General features: G+C 42.1%; 1 protein-coding gene across 4 annotated transcripts in view; it reads left to right on the forward strand.

Moving 5' to 3' along the window:
- The window catches only part of pklr (pyruvate kinase L/R), a 20,799-nt gene extending 8,226 nt beyond the window's left edge, over positions 1 to 12,573 (forward strand). For 3 of the 4 annotated variants that reach the window (XM_076890028.1, XM_004541210.5, XM_004541209.4), the window contains exons 2-12: positions 1,139 to 1,303; positions 1,895 to 1,986; positions 2,543 to 2,674; positions 4,191 to 4,377; positions 5,186 to 5,459; positions 6,218 to 6,368; positions 7,168 to 7,320; positions 7,434 to 7,600; positions 9,937 to 10,003; positions 12,016 to 12,130; positions 12,219 to 12,573. In XM_076890028.1, the coding sequence (XP_076746143.1) occupies positions 1,165 to 1,303; positions 1,895 to 1,986; positions 2,543 to 2,674; positions 4,191 to 4,377; positions 5,186 to 5,459; positions 6,218 to 6,368; positions 7,168 to 7,320; positions 7,434 to 7,600; positions 9,937 to 10,003; positions 12,016 to 12,130; positions 12,219 to 12,328 (1,587 nt within the window). In that variant the 5' untranslated portion in view covers positions 1,139 to 1,164 and the 3' untranslated portion in view covers positions 12,329 to 12,573. Of the gene's footprint in view, positions 1 to 708; positions 949 to 1,138; positions 1,304 to 1,894; positions 1,987 to 2,542; positions 2,675 to 4,190; positions 4,378 to 5,185; positions 5,460 to 6,217; positions 6,369 to 7,167; positions 7,321 to 7,433; positions 7,601 to 9,936; positions 10,004 to 12,015; positions 12,131 to 12,218 lie in introns of those variants that run through there. The other variant, XM_076890027.1, reaches the window with a different exon arrangement.
- Positions 12,574 to 13,638: the final 1,065 nt, after the last annotated feature.

Here is a 13,638-nt window from a genome sequence, read left to right on the forward strand (position 1 = left end):
TGGTTTGGGAAAGGCTTGAGAGGGGGCTGGGGTTGGCTCCAGATACGCTGATATCTACAAAATCAGAGCTTTCTTTTAAAATTGATATAACCGAGATGTTATAGCATCAACAGATCAAATGAAAGGTTGCACTCATCATTATGAAACTGTAGAATTATGAGCCAAGTTCTCTGGTTTACCTCAGATCTATAAAGGACTGCTTTAGATTTTCAGCTGGTTGAATTGATTTTAATGCCCATAACTTTACTGGTCTGGTTCGCTCTCTTGACTCTTGCAGTTTCATTTCTAGCAGCAGCAGCTGTCAGACTGACAGATACTTCAAAAGCAGAGCTTAAGTAAGAGTAAACATTGAACATTTCATCAAATGTACGGGGGTGCACAAGAATGCTGATGTTTGCCATAACAGCTTTATAGTTCAACCGATTACCATTACGGTGGTGACAGTCGTTATTGCTGGTATGTGGTTTTTGCTCATCCATCCACTCCTTTGTCTTTTGCTTCTGGAGGATTTGTTTTTATTGTGCTTCACAAGCTGACAGAGCGGGTAACAACAGAAATGCAACCTTGGCTCCTTTCAGTCCCAGTGACTGTAAATACTGTATCCAATAGAGAGACTGTGTGTGTGTGTGTGTGTGTGTGTGTGTGTGTGTGTGTGTGTGTGTGTGTGTGTGTGTGTGTGTGTGTGTGTCTCTTCCTTTCTGGTCCATGAAAAACAACCAGCCTTAAATTAAACAGTTGCTTCCAGCTTCAAATGTCAGCATAAAAACCTTTATATTGCCTCCATATTATCAGTCGTCGTCTCTGTTTTCAAATGCCACTTTTCTGCTTGTAAAGTATAGCGTATCAGCAGAGCAGCTGTGTATAGTTTTCGCAGTAGTGACTCATAAGTCGGCTGAATATACCAGCATCTAAACCTTTGTGACCCCTGCTGGTGGCAGTTAATGTCAGGTCTGTATGTGTTGTGTTTTATCTCTTAATGTTAGCATATTCTGTGTTGTTCCTTTTTGCTATTGAAACTGAAATTGTGCGCTTCGTTCGGTCGGAAGTGTTCGGTTCATTTGGTTTTCACAGGTGCAGTTGGCAGTAGAGCTTCATGACTCAACTTCATCCCACTGACAGCGTTTCTCTGTCATTATAGCTCGCATCAGGCGCTACTCCGATGTGATGACACTGCCGGACTCTTTCATCCAACGCCAGCAGCTTGACGCCAGTATGGCTGACACCTTCCTGGAGCATCTCTGTCTCCTGGACATCAACCAGGAGCCAATCACAGCGCGCAACACCAGCATAATCTGCACCATCGGTGAGTGTGACAGACAGTGAGTCTCAGTTTCAAGTTTGTTGTCTGACAACTGTTATGTGTCATCGTTGGCTCCGTGTCAGAAAGCCAGCGTCTGGAGGGGGTGGGTGGTCTTTAGCTTGTTGGCAAGGCTTTTTGGCTGATGTAGTTTGAAGCTTTTGCTGTCCAGAAAAAGATGAAAAACAATTAGAAGGAAATACACTATACAAACGGCTCCTAAGTCATCTGGCTCTGGCTCTGGCTTTCCAGATGATGTTTTGATTCTTCGCGAGGACATGGGTTTGTTTATCACTCCCTGAAGGGTTTTCATTAAAGGGATAAAGTAACAGGCAAGCAAACAGTTCATTTTAATGTCTGCCTGTAGCTAACAAAAATTTCTATCATTAACAAATTATACCATGAATAAGGCTATTAATAAAATATCAGGAAATACACAAAAAATAGCCAAAATGTAATTTTATTGTGGCTGTTTAAAACCTAAAGATCCTTTTATGGAAAACAAATAAAATTCTGTTTTTGGGGCCTACATCAAATGAATGAACATTTGATTATTGAAACTGCTTTTCTTTTATTCACTCTCTTTTTTCCTTTCAGGTCCGGCATCTCGATCGATCCCCAAACTTCAGGAGATGGTCAAGGCTGGAATGAATATCGCTCGTCTTAACTTCTCTCATGGATCACATGAAGTACGTACGGCACACATGCTGATCAGCCACAACATTAAAACCGCCTGGTTAATGTTGCCTGTTTATTCACGACACCAAAACACCTTTGACCAATCAGGGGCGTAAAGAAAGAACATCTGGAGGTGTTTTGTGGTATCTGCCACCCACTGTGGAGTGGCTGTGGCTCAGGAGGTAGAACAGATCATCTACTAATCAGAAGGTTGGTGGTTTGATCCCTGGCTACATGCCGAATATCCTACAGCAAGATACTAACCTCAACTTGCTGCTTTAGCATCTATCAGACTGTAATCTGGGGAGTTGGAAGACCTTGCAGTCTTTGTTTCTTGTGTTCCCTGAGCTGCTCCTGTGCAGTTGGGATGTGTGGATGGGAGTGGGTACATCCATGGCTTGTGATGAAGTAACAGCCACATAAATGCCAGCACCCATCACAGATAACAGATGATGATCCATGTGAATCATTTCACTGGCTATTGGTTTTAATGTTGTGGCGCATTTGTGTTCACACGCCTCGGTTCTCCACTCAGCCAGGTATTGATTCCCTGTCTGTGTCTTTCAGTATCACGGTGAAACCATCAAGAACATCAGAGAGGCGGTGGAGACGATAACCTCTGACCCGTTGTACTATCGACCGGTTGCCATCGCTTTGGATACGAAGGGCCCAGAGATCCGCACCGGATTAGTTAAAGGGGTGAGCATGCTTTGCGTCATCTATCAAACAGTCTAAACCTAATCAAACAGTCACATGCAGTCAGGTGTAAGAGGTGCAGAAAATAAGCCCATTCCTTGGTGCAGCACATCATTTGTTACAGGTTGCTACTTTTCCTGGAAAAACAACAGCTGTAGGCGTGTGCTCATCTGCCTTTTCATCATCATCTTATTGTGTTGTTGGTCGTGTTGCTGTTGCCTGCTGTCTGCTTTGCTGAACAAATAACTCCAGGCTGCAGGAAACCTCCTTGTGTGTTGATTAGCTTCAGAAATACTCTGCATGGCATTTGATCTGAGTCTGGGTAGACTAATTGAAAGGTGCACTTGAGTTACTAAACACATGCTAAATATAACTCTATTTTTACTAAACATTTATATTTTTAACAGACAAGATATTTACAGCATACAAAATTATATATGTAGGTGAATATATGTAATGGCAACCAATCAATCAACCAATAAATCAGTCAACCATTATTATATATAATAATGACTACCCACGTTGTATGTTAGCTGGGATATCCTTCAGTGCTCCTGCAAACCTACCTGGATAAGTGGTTAAGAAGATGGTGGATGCTATATTTGGCCATTTATAGCAGGCGTGGACATCAACAACATGTTAAAACATTCAACACATGTTAGGAATTATTCATTGAGATGTATACTTTTGACTGCTTGTTTTTTGTAGAAATGTGCAAAATATTTTTGGATTATTCTGTTAATTTTTAAACTTATGCTATGTTTGAATCCCATTCTTGTCTTTTTGACATAACATCTTCTTTTGGCTACTCCCTACTCCCATCTGCATCCATCTCACCGTATCCCTACTGTCCTCCTCTGTCATATCGGCCACCTGCACGTCCTCCTTCTCTACATCCATGAACCTTTTATGTGTTCTTCCTGTTTTCACCTTCCTGAGCACAAGATATTCAAAATCCTTCACCCAGTATTTCTACTATCCTTCCTCTGCAATTTTCCAAAATATCTCAGACTTGTCTCTCTAACTTTGTCTCCAAACTGCTCGATCTGAGCTGTCCCTCCGATGTACTCATTTCTAATTCTGTCCGTCGTTGTCTTACATCAAGTGTGCTGCCTTCTCAAATATTTGGAAATATAATTGTTACGTCATCAGTAAATACCAAATGCTTTGCACAAAGCAGCCAGTGTGTTCCTTTTAAAGTTTCATGCCTGTACAGTACAAAGTCTCTTGTGTTTTCATCATTGCTGCCACTCAAACCCTCTCAGATAAGGTACTAGAACTACTCATTATAAACACTACAAAACACACCGGCGTTTTGTAACACAGCACGCCTTTTAATCAACCAGTCACGGATTTCATCACGGTTCAAACGCAGTCAGTTTTTTTGATTTTCTGCAGCAGCACTCAGAGATCTTGTGTCTAAGAAAATTCAGTTGCTGGAAATGACAATACTACTGTATGTTTGCTTACAACAAGAGCAGTAATTGGAGGTTTTTGTGTTTCGTATCTGTTTCGACAGAAAGTGGAAGAAGAGGTGGAGCTGGTGAAGGGCAACAATGTGCGCGTGGTGACAGCAGAGAGTGACAAAGACAAGACAGATGGAAAGATAATCTGGGTGGACTATCCCAACCTGCCCAAAGTTCTCAAGAAGGATGGAAAGATCTACATTGATGATGGCCTCATTGGACTCCGAGTATTAGATATAGGTAATGTGCATTACACAGACAAGAGAAACTATGGTGTGAAGGGACACAGTATGTGTGGTCGTAATTTGATAAAAATATAAAAATTGTCAGAAAAATTTGCCAATTTATGGATCCGTCCCTGCTGTTGCCAAGGACAAGACAGAAGAGCAGCTCAAATATTTATTTAGCAAGAGAGATGGAAAAGTTCCATTCAGATATTATGTAAATAATACGTTATAATATATTTGACTACCTTTTTTGGGATCTGATCCCCCTACTCACAGCCCACAATTTTTCTCCACCATCAACTATAAATTTGGATCCAAATCAAATTTTACCAAAATAAAGGTCAACAAAACAGTATCAACACAGTCTTGTGTGTTTATCTCCCTCTGCTCTTCCTGGGCCTGTTTGGATTTTCACCTCAGGCTCCTTTATCCTCCCACGGTCCAAAGGCTTTCTTTGTCTTCAATTATGTGAACATTTGTCATTTTCTATCTGCGAGGTGGTTTTTCAGTTTTATGTGCATTCTTCTATAGCTCATTCTCATATATCTCATGCACTGAATGCAACTTTTCAGGCCAGTGTACTGATACAAACATGTCCACAGGCCTATAAACCTTCATCCCTGCATGCACGTATAACTTTAAATCTTTCTATGGATTCTTGAGTTCCATTATTATATATTACTTCTAATGTATTTTCCTTATTATCCAACAATTGTGCAATTTCCCATGCTCTGATTTTTGGTTGTATTATTGAATGTTTTTATAGTATCAATGCACCACTCCTTTGTGAGTCCCTGCATCTCCAACATTTTTCTTGTCAGGTTCGGACTGGGTGGACACGGTGGTGGAATCAGGCGGGATGCTCTGCAGTCGTAAAGGCGTAAACCTTCCCGGCTGCGACCTAATCGGCATGCAGTCGGTCAGCCCGCGGGACGAGGCTGACCTGAGGTTTGGCGTGGCTCAGGGTGTTGATATGGTGTTCGCCAGCTTCATCCGTTCAGCCCAGGATGTCAAGGATGTGCGTCGCGCTCTTGGGGCGCATGGTCGAGATATTAAAGTGATCAGCAAGGTGGAAAGCCGGCAAGGAGTTCAAAAGTGAGTCCTGGAAAAATCCAATTTCCAATTAATGCCATTTCTGCAGAGTTATTTTTAGCCAAACAGGCACTGACGGCATGAGTCTTCCACAACGAGACTTTGACAGGTCTTTTAAATCCACCGCTGATGTGATCTGTCGCTCCTGTGGACAGCCAGCTGTCAGTGAAGGAGAAACATATGTCAACTTTAGATTTTACACATCTATGATAAGCGGTCTCTGTGGCTGTCCATGTGAGTTATTGCAGCCAATTAATATACCTGACATAATTTATTTCCCTGCCTTCTTACCTCCATTACTTATCTCATGCTTTGTCCTGCTGCTCCCCGGCTGCTGACAGTGTTTAACTGCAGTTTTAATAGAAAGACATTAGATAATAAAGATGAATTCTTAACAGTAGTTAAGCTGTTTGTGAATATTTGGTGTTAAACGTCCTGTTTGGATGTCCTGCAGCTGTGTTTTTCCCTTTTAAATCTACATCAGCATCATAGCTTCCTGCTTTTCCTTTCAGTCTCTTTGTTCTTTGCTCATATAGGAGTTTGGATTTCATCCAGATCATTTAGGATTTAAATCAAAATTTTACGCTATCCTCGATATCTTTTGAAGATCTAAAAGCAGCGTGACAAAAAAAAAATCTGAATTGGAAGACCTAGTTTTTAGATAACGTGTAGAATCTTCCTTATTCCTCCTTTTGTGCTCTTTTTCCAACTCTCTCTTCTTGAGCCCAAACACTCACTCCTTCCTCTAATCTGTCTGTCAGTTTTGAGGAAATCCTGGCTGAGAGCGATGGCGTGATGGTTGCCAGAGGCGACCTGGGGATCGAGATCCCTGCGGAAAAAGTCTTCATTGCCCAGAAGATGATGATTGGGAGATGCAACTCTGCTGGGAAGCCTGTCATCTGTGCCACACAGGTCAGAGATGAACACACACACACACACACACACACACACACACACACACACAGAGAAAAAAAATCACAGAAAAAGAAGAAATATTGAGATTAAGACTTTTAACTGCAGTTTCAGCCAGCCGAATGTCAAACGGGTCCAACTACACATTAACCTTACACTCGTGCATAATGTCACTTGTCCAGTGAATTCATTTTCAGAGATGCACACATTCCCTCTCTTTCACACCCCTCTGCTTTTACACACATGCACACACACACACATGCGTGCAACACTCCCGCAGCCATGTTGAGTCACAGTGCTGTACTTTGTTTATGCTACAGCTCTTGACTCGGAGTGACAGCGTTATAGCAGGTTTGCTACTCGAGACCTGAGCCCACAAACAACACCCACACACATGCACTAATCAGCATTAGTCGGAGCTTCTTAACTAAAAATGCAGTCTCACAGGCTATGCTGCAAGCTCATTTTCCAACTGTCTGCCTCGCTTATTGACTCATAACACTGAGTCTCCAGCATACCAATAACGATTTCTCTAACTCGCACTCGTCTGCCTCAGTCTAAATGATCTCTTATTACTCCTACTCTACCATCTATCCATCCACAAAGCCATTACCTCCTGTCTTCGTGCTCACCCATATCACTTTGTCAAAATGAACAAAAATTGACATACAAAGACTCCGAGTGGCTTATTTTTGATGGACTCATTGGTGAAATCCATTTATAGTACCTTATAGAGACGTTTTGGTTATAGCTGAAATGTATTGTATGTGTGTCTTTGTGTGTTTTTGTGCATTTGCAGATGCTTGAGAGCATGGTGACCCACCGACGGCCAACTAGAGCAGAGGGCAGTGACGTTGCCAATGCCGTGCTGGATGGAGCTGACTGTGTAATGCTATCTGGAGAAACCGCCAAGGGACTGTTTCCTGTGGAGTCAGTTGCAATGATGCATTCGGTGTGTGTTTCTGTGTGCACATGGTGTCGTTCGGTTGCGTCTGACTTAGTGCCCTCTGATAATGCTCTAACCCTCTGTCTGTCCCTCTCCCTGTCTCTGTCGCTCTATCTCAGATCTGTAGGGAGGCAGAAGCAGCCATTTTCCACCAGCAGCTTTTTGAGGAGTTGCGCCGCCTCACTCCTCTCTCCTCTGACCCCACGGAGGTCACGGCGATCGGAGCAGTGGAGTCTTCGTTCAAATGCTGTGCCGGGGCGATTATAGTCCTCACGACCACTGGCAGGTGAGTATATCAGCTAACATTCATGATAAATGTGTCAGAACTAGCAGTGCTATATGCTATATCGTGACAGTTCACCTGACTGTCACGATATAGCATAAGACAAAGTTTTATTGTTGTTTGATGAGGGTTTCCTACCAAAAAAAAACAGTAAATCAGTCAGAACCGCTAAAGTCAAGAGAATCTTACGTTTGTTTCAGAAGAGCAGCAGCAAGAACCATCAACAGATATTACATTGATTAAGTCAGAAATGGCATGGAAGGAGAAGCTGTGGTAGAAGAGGGTTGCAAAGTAGCTTGCAGATGTAAAGAAGCTATGGTCATGTTTAGGGAACTTAAATAAGATGCTCTGTGTGAGGTCTGTGTGAAAGTTGCCTGACACTGAGATCAGCTGATCTACCGGGACTATAGCTGGCCTTCACTTTGTGGCCTGTTAGTTTAATAGAAAGATGCTGGTAGGTGGAGTTTGCTGCCATGTTGTTCTCTCTCCAGTTCTGTTGCAGCGCTAAGCTAAGAGCTAGCATATTTAGCACAAGTAACTAAAAAGCCTGATTAGATTTGGAAAACTATCCATCCATTTTCTTCCGCTTATCTGGGGCCGGGTCGCGGGGGAAGCAGCCTAAGCAGAGAAGCCCAGACCTCCTTCTCCCCAGCCACCTCCTCCAGCTTATCCGGGGGAACACCAAGGCATTCCCAGGCCAGCCGAGAGATATAATCTCTCCAGCGTGTCCTGGGTCTGCCCCGGGGCCTCCTCCCGGTGGGACATGCCCGGAAAACCTTGCCCAGGGGGCGCCCAGGGGGCATCCTTGTCAGATGCCCGAACCACCTCAACTGGCTCCTTTCGATGTGGAGGAGCAGTGGCTCTACTATGAGCCCCTCCCGAATGGCCGAACTTCACACCCTATCTCTAAGGGAGAGGCCAGCCACCCTTCGGAGGAAACCCATTTCCGCCTCTTGTATCCGCGATCTCGTTCTTTCGGTCACTACCCACAGCTCGTGGCCATAGGTGAGGGTAGGGGCATAGATTGACCGGTAAATTGAGAGCTTCGCTTTTACGCTCAGCTCTCTCTTCACCACAACAGACCGGTACAGCGTCCGCATCACTGCAGCCACTGCACCAATCCGTCTGTCGATCTCCCGCTCCCTTCTCCCATCACTCATGAACAAGACTTAAACTCATCCACTTGGGGCAGGGTCTCGTCCCTGACCCGGAGTGGGCACTTGGAAAACCATTTGAAAATAATTAACATAAATATATTATCATTGTTTGGGCGGCATGGTGGTGCTGTGGGTATCGCTGTTGCCTCATAGTAAAAAGGGGTTTGAATCCAGCCTGGACCTCCCTGTGCTTGCACACGTGTTAGTGATGTATGCAGGTGCGAATGTGTCTGTAATTTTTGTGAGGCCTGCAACAGACTGGAGATTTATCCAGGGTGTAGGAGATAGGCTCCGGCACTCCGGTGACCTTGGATTGGAAAAGAGGAACTTGGATAAATAATTTCTGTATTCGTCCTTGTAGATGCTAGAAACAAGTTTATTTGTCCTTCTCCAAACAAACATATAACACAGGCTCTTTAAAGTTTGCAGCTTCTTTTATCCCAAAGGTCCAGGCTGAATATTGCAGTAATGTTTGCTGCTTGTGCATCTTCTGGGTTTTATGGGGCTTCATTGTACTGTTTTTGTGTATTTTGTACTTTATATAATATATGTGAGATTTCCCGTCTCACATATATTAAATGTGCACACAGGAGGACACACACGTACCTCCTGTTACCAAAATGTGCATAAAAATACACTAGAATGATCTCCAATTAGTTTAGCCATTATGTCTAAGTAAACATACAACCATAACATATCAGATATTAAAACTGTGAGATTTAATTCTGATTAGAAAATAGTTTATCTGTAATGTCTGCAATATATTTCAAAAGTGTAAGCACATAAGATTCTCACATTCATAGACAGCAGACAGTCTTAAAAGCAAAAGCTTCTATAAATGAGTGAAGAAACTAACAAATGGAGAGGTATCTGTTTAGTTGATATCCTACTGTGCTCTGGGTGTTAAGCTGCTGAGTAAGTGCCGATTTTACTTTAAGATGTTGAGAGGAAGCGGTCTAAATGACCTTGAAAGCGGGATTAATAACGGATCATGGAAGACAGCAGCTTTAATCACAAAAAGTGAGTTATTATTATTATATTTGGAAGAAAAGAGTCCTGTATGACTTATGCCAAGGAGCAGTGATGCTGCTTTCATTTTTCCCTCAGTATGAAAGTGTTGTTCATGCGTGCCATCACTGATAATTTATTTTCCATCCTTAACTTTGCACTTCTTCTCTGCAGGTCAGCTCATCTCCTGTCCAGGTACCGCCCTCGCTGTCCGATCATTGCCGTCACCAGGAGCCCACAGGTACAGTCTGTTCTATGAACCAAAAGAAATATTACTTTTGTGCTGACACCTGGTGCATTTGTCTTACCATGAAAACGTGGCTTAGATCAGTGGTTCCCAAACTTTTTTCGCTGGGCCCCCTTTTGTTTTACAGAAAAATATTTGCACCCCCCCCCCCCCCCCCCCCCCGCACGCACAAACACATCCTCCAACCACACACACCCATATTTTGCTCAATTGCGGTTTATTTCACACCTCAAACATTTAGTAAACAGTTAAGCAAATACAAGTAATCTGCAGGTAGTAAGAAAATAAACTACTAACTCTTTTACGCTACGTCTGCACCTACACGGGTATTTTTGAAAATGCAGCGGTTTCGTCCACACGTAAACGGCGTTTTGAATCGCCGAAAACGGAGATTTTTTAAAACTCATTTTTTGCGTTTACGTGTGGGCGAGGAATACAGAGTTCTTGCAACGTCAAAGGTATGTGCCTTTTTTCACGTCAGCTGTGCGCCAATGGCAGATAGTCAGATTAACTTTACTGTATAAAGAGCTAACATCTCCGAAATGTCAGGAGTAGTTAGTCATTACAACAAGTGTTTGTGAACTAAAAATCAAGAATGTGGGATACTGTTTGTCTGTGATTTGGAGAGCCCAGCGGTGCTCCCGACACAGGAAAGACCAATTCTGCAGGGGAGACCTACCTCGGCACTTGTGCAGGTGAAACCAAAGAGAAGATATCCTTCACCATATTTTCTAGTCTTTGGCTTAGAATGAAGTTGGTTTGGAAGCATATTCAGCGATGCTTCATCTCCTGCTTTGCGTTTGTGTGGGAGCCCCATGGTTGTTTTTTTTCCCCCTTTTCATGCCGCGCCCCCCCCTGCAATGGCTCTGCGCCCCACCTAGGGGGCGGGCCCCACACTTTGGGAAGGTCTGGCTTAGATGATGATATCTCGCTGTTTTCAAAAGTGATTAGTGTGCGATGTCCACTTTTGCTGTCTGTCGTGGTAAATTGTGACAGTGTTGTCAGACTGGTATCACCAATCTGGAGTATTTATTACCGACTGTATTTCTGTTTTATTGAACTTTCTTGTTCTAAGACCAGTGATCAAAGTGGGTTACACGGTCTTTAAAAAAAGAATCATGGTTTCCAATAATGTCAAAGCAATAATCAGGGTCAAATTTGATGGAGCACATGTGAATGCTCTGTAATAACCCCACACTATGGCTGGTCACTGAAATGAAGGCAGCTCCCCCTGACGTCCATTATTATGACGTCCACACTTTTTGATCAATCACAAGTCATCTTTTAGTATCAATAAAATTGTGGTGACAGAGTACAAAATTGGCATGTTTCATTTTTCTCAGTAATATTAATTAAAAGAAAAGAAAAATAAAAGGATACACAAAAAAATGAATATAACAATGACCATATTTTAAACAAAATTACCTCATTCTGACATACTTTCATAGTCCTCTCTCTTCCTTCTTTAAATGTAAAAATAGGTCTCCATCTCCTGATAAATACGTCTTTCTGAAGTTATTTGTTCAATCAGACAGATTTCCAAATCCTATTCAACCACACGTGCGATGTTGGAGGCTCGGATTTCCACCATCTAATTATAATGCATTTAATTGCTCAACAGTAATCGTAACAGATATACCTGCAGGAATCTTATTTTGATGTATAGCTAACTTTAGAAAAGACCACAGTATGTCCAATATGAGCCTCCATATGTGTATTTTATTATTTTGTGTTTGATTTTGATAGTTTTTTTTCTTTGCTGTGTTGTTTTCTGTTTTACTTCCTGTCTGTATGATTGTTTTCTTCCTCTCTTGTTCCCAGTCTCCCAGTTAGCCTTCATTGTATATTTATACACTCCTCTTTGTCACATTGTCTGTTTGCATTCCTGTTTTTACTGGTAAATATATCGGGGGATCAACAGACTGACAGACTATAAAAATCAATAACCACCAAGCAACTTGCAGTTATTTTATAATGTACCTATTCTTTTTTTTTCTCTTTGTCAGGTCACCCGTCAGTCTCAGCTGTTACGAGGCGTGTTTCCTGCCCTCTTCCACCCTCTGCCCGCTCCTGTGTGGGCTGATGATGTGGACAACAGGGTCAACTTTGGCATGGAAATTGGTCAGTCTGTGCTCTGTTCAGCCCGCTTGCAGTTCTTATATAATATAAGCCATATTACTCACATGCCCTTATCTCTCCAACACCACAGGGAAAACAAGAGGGTTCTTCAAGTCCGGCGACATGGTGATTGTGATGACAGGCTGGATCCCAGGGTCTGGTCACACCAACATTATGAGGGCAGTGAATGTCCCGCAATAACATGACCTCACTGGACTCTAAATCTAACAGAGTTGCTGGAGGTTCATTAAGAGAGCCTTTAAAATCTTTTAATGCACCAAAAAGCCAAAGAACCACCCCTAAAATCGAAGCAATAACCTCTGTCGAAAGCAGCAGAAACACTCTACTTAAAATTTGAGGTTATTATGCGGAAACACCTGGTCTAATAACCGCTCATATGAATGTACCCATGACTCCCTTCAAATAAAACTTGACTTTAACTTTAATACGTTGTTCTCCAGTTCTTGTCAGGACACAGGCTTCTGTAATTGAACTGTCCTGCCTCCTGTTTTCATATTGAAAGTGAAAGTATTGTCTCTGTGGCTGCCATTGTTGAAGTACATTGGTGCTCTTTATAGAATTTGGAGATAAGACTTTCATTCCTACCCAGAGTCCCAAGCTTATCTCTGTGCAGCGGCAATTTTTTGGCTATTATGAGCAGCAGCCGATGATGCAGAGCTGACACCCCCTTTGTCAACTGAGATGACCCAGATGGCCACATCTGCATATTGCTCACCCAGAAAGTAATTATATCTGTTCCTGTGTGGGTCTTCCTCATGTCTCATAATCCTTTATTTTGTGACATCCTTGCTTCCTCCTTTTTTCCTTTTGAGCTTTAATGTGCATTGAATCCTCCCGCAGCAGTTTATTTCTCTCTCTCTCTCTTTCTACCACTAATAGCCACTTTTGCAGAGGCTGACTCACTGTAAATATTTCTGTGGTTAGTCTAATAGCGTTTTATCTTTCTGGGACAATTGGAGCACTTACAGAGTTTTATGTCTATATTTGCAAAAGTCTGTTTTCCATAAGCCTGCGGGAATACGATGTGAGGTTTTTCACTTATTCTACATGTAGATCTATTCAAGTCAACTGCTGAAGTAAAAGTAGCAATACCACAACAAAAGAAAACTGAAATAAAAGTATAGATATCAGATAAATTTATATTTAATCTTTTAAACCACCAATTTGACCTCTTAAAGTATTGTGCAAAAGCCACATGTCACTTCTTTATATTTTGCTACGGAAATGGGAAATAGGTGTAGAGATTTATTAACATAATTTATTTATTAAAATGTGCAAACAATGGATTTAAAATACATAAAGGAAAGAAGAATCTGTATAATACTAACAAGCTTGAAATATTCAATATTTGGTTTGAACGAATTTATTCTTTAACAAAGCCTGAACTCTCTCAGGCAGCTTTCTTGCAATTTTAGTAGTCTTCAGGAATATTTCTCCAGGCTTCTTGAAGATCATTCAAAGCTCTTCTTTGGATGTTGGCTGCCTTTTGT

Source organism: Maylandia zebra, linkage group LG11, assembly GCF_041146795.1.
Source record: "Maylandia zebra isolate NMK-2024a linkage group LG11, Mzebra_GT3a, whole genome shotgun sequence".
NCBI classification, from domain to species: domain Eukaryota; kingdom Metazoa; phylum Chordata; class Actinopteri; order Cichliformes; family Cichlidae; genus Maylandia; species Maylandia zebra.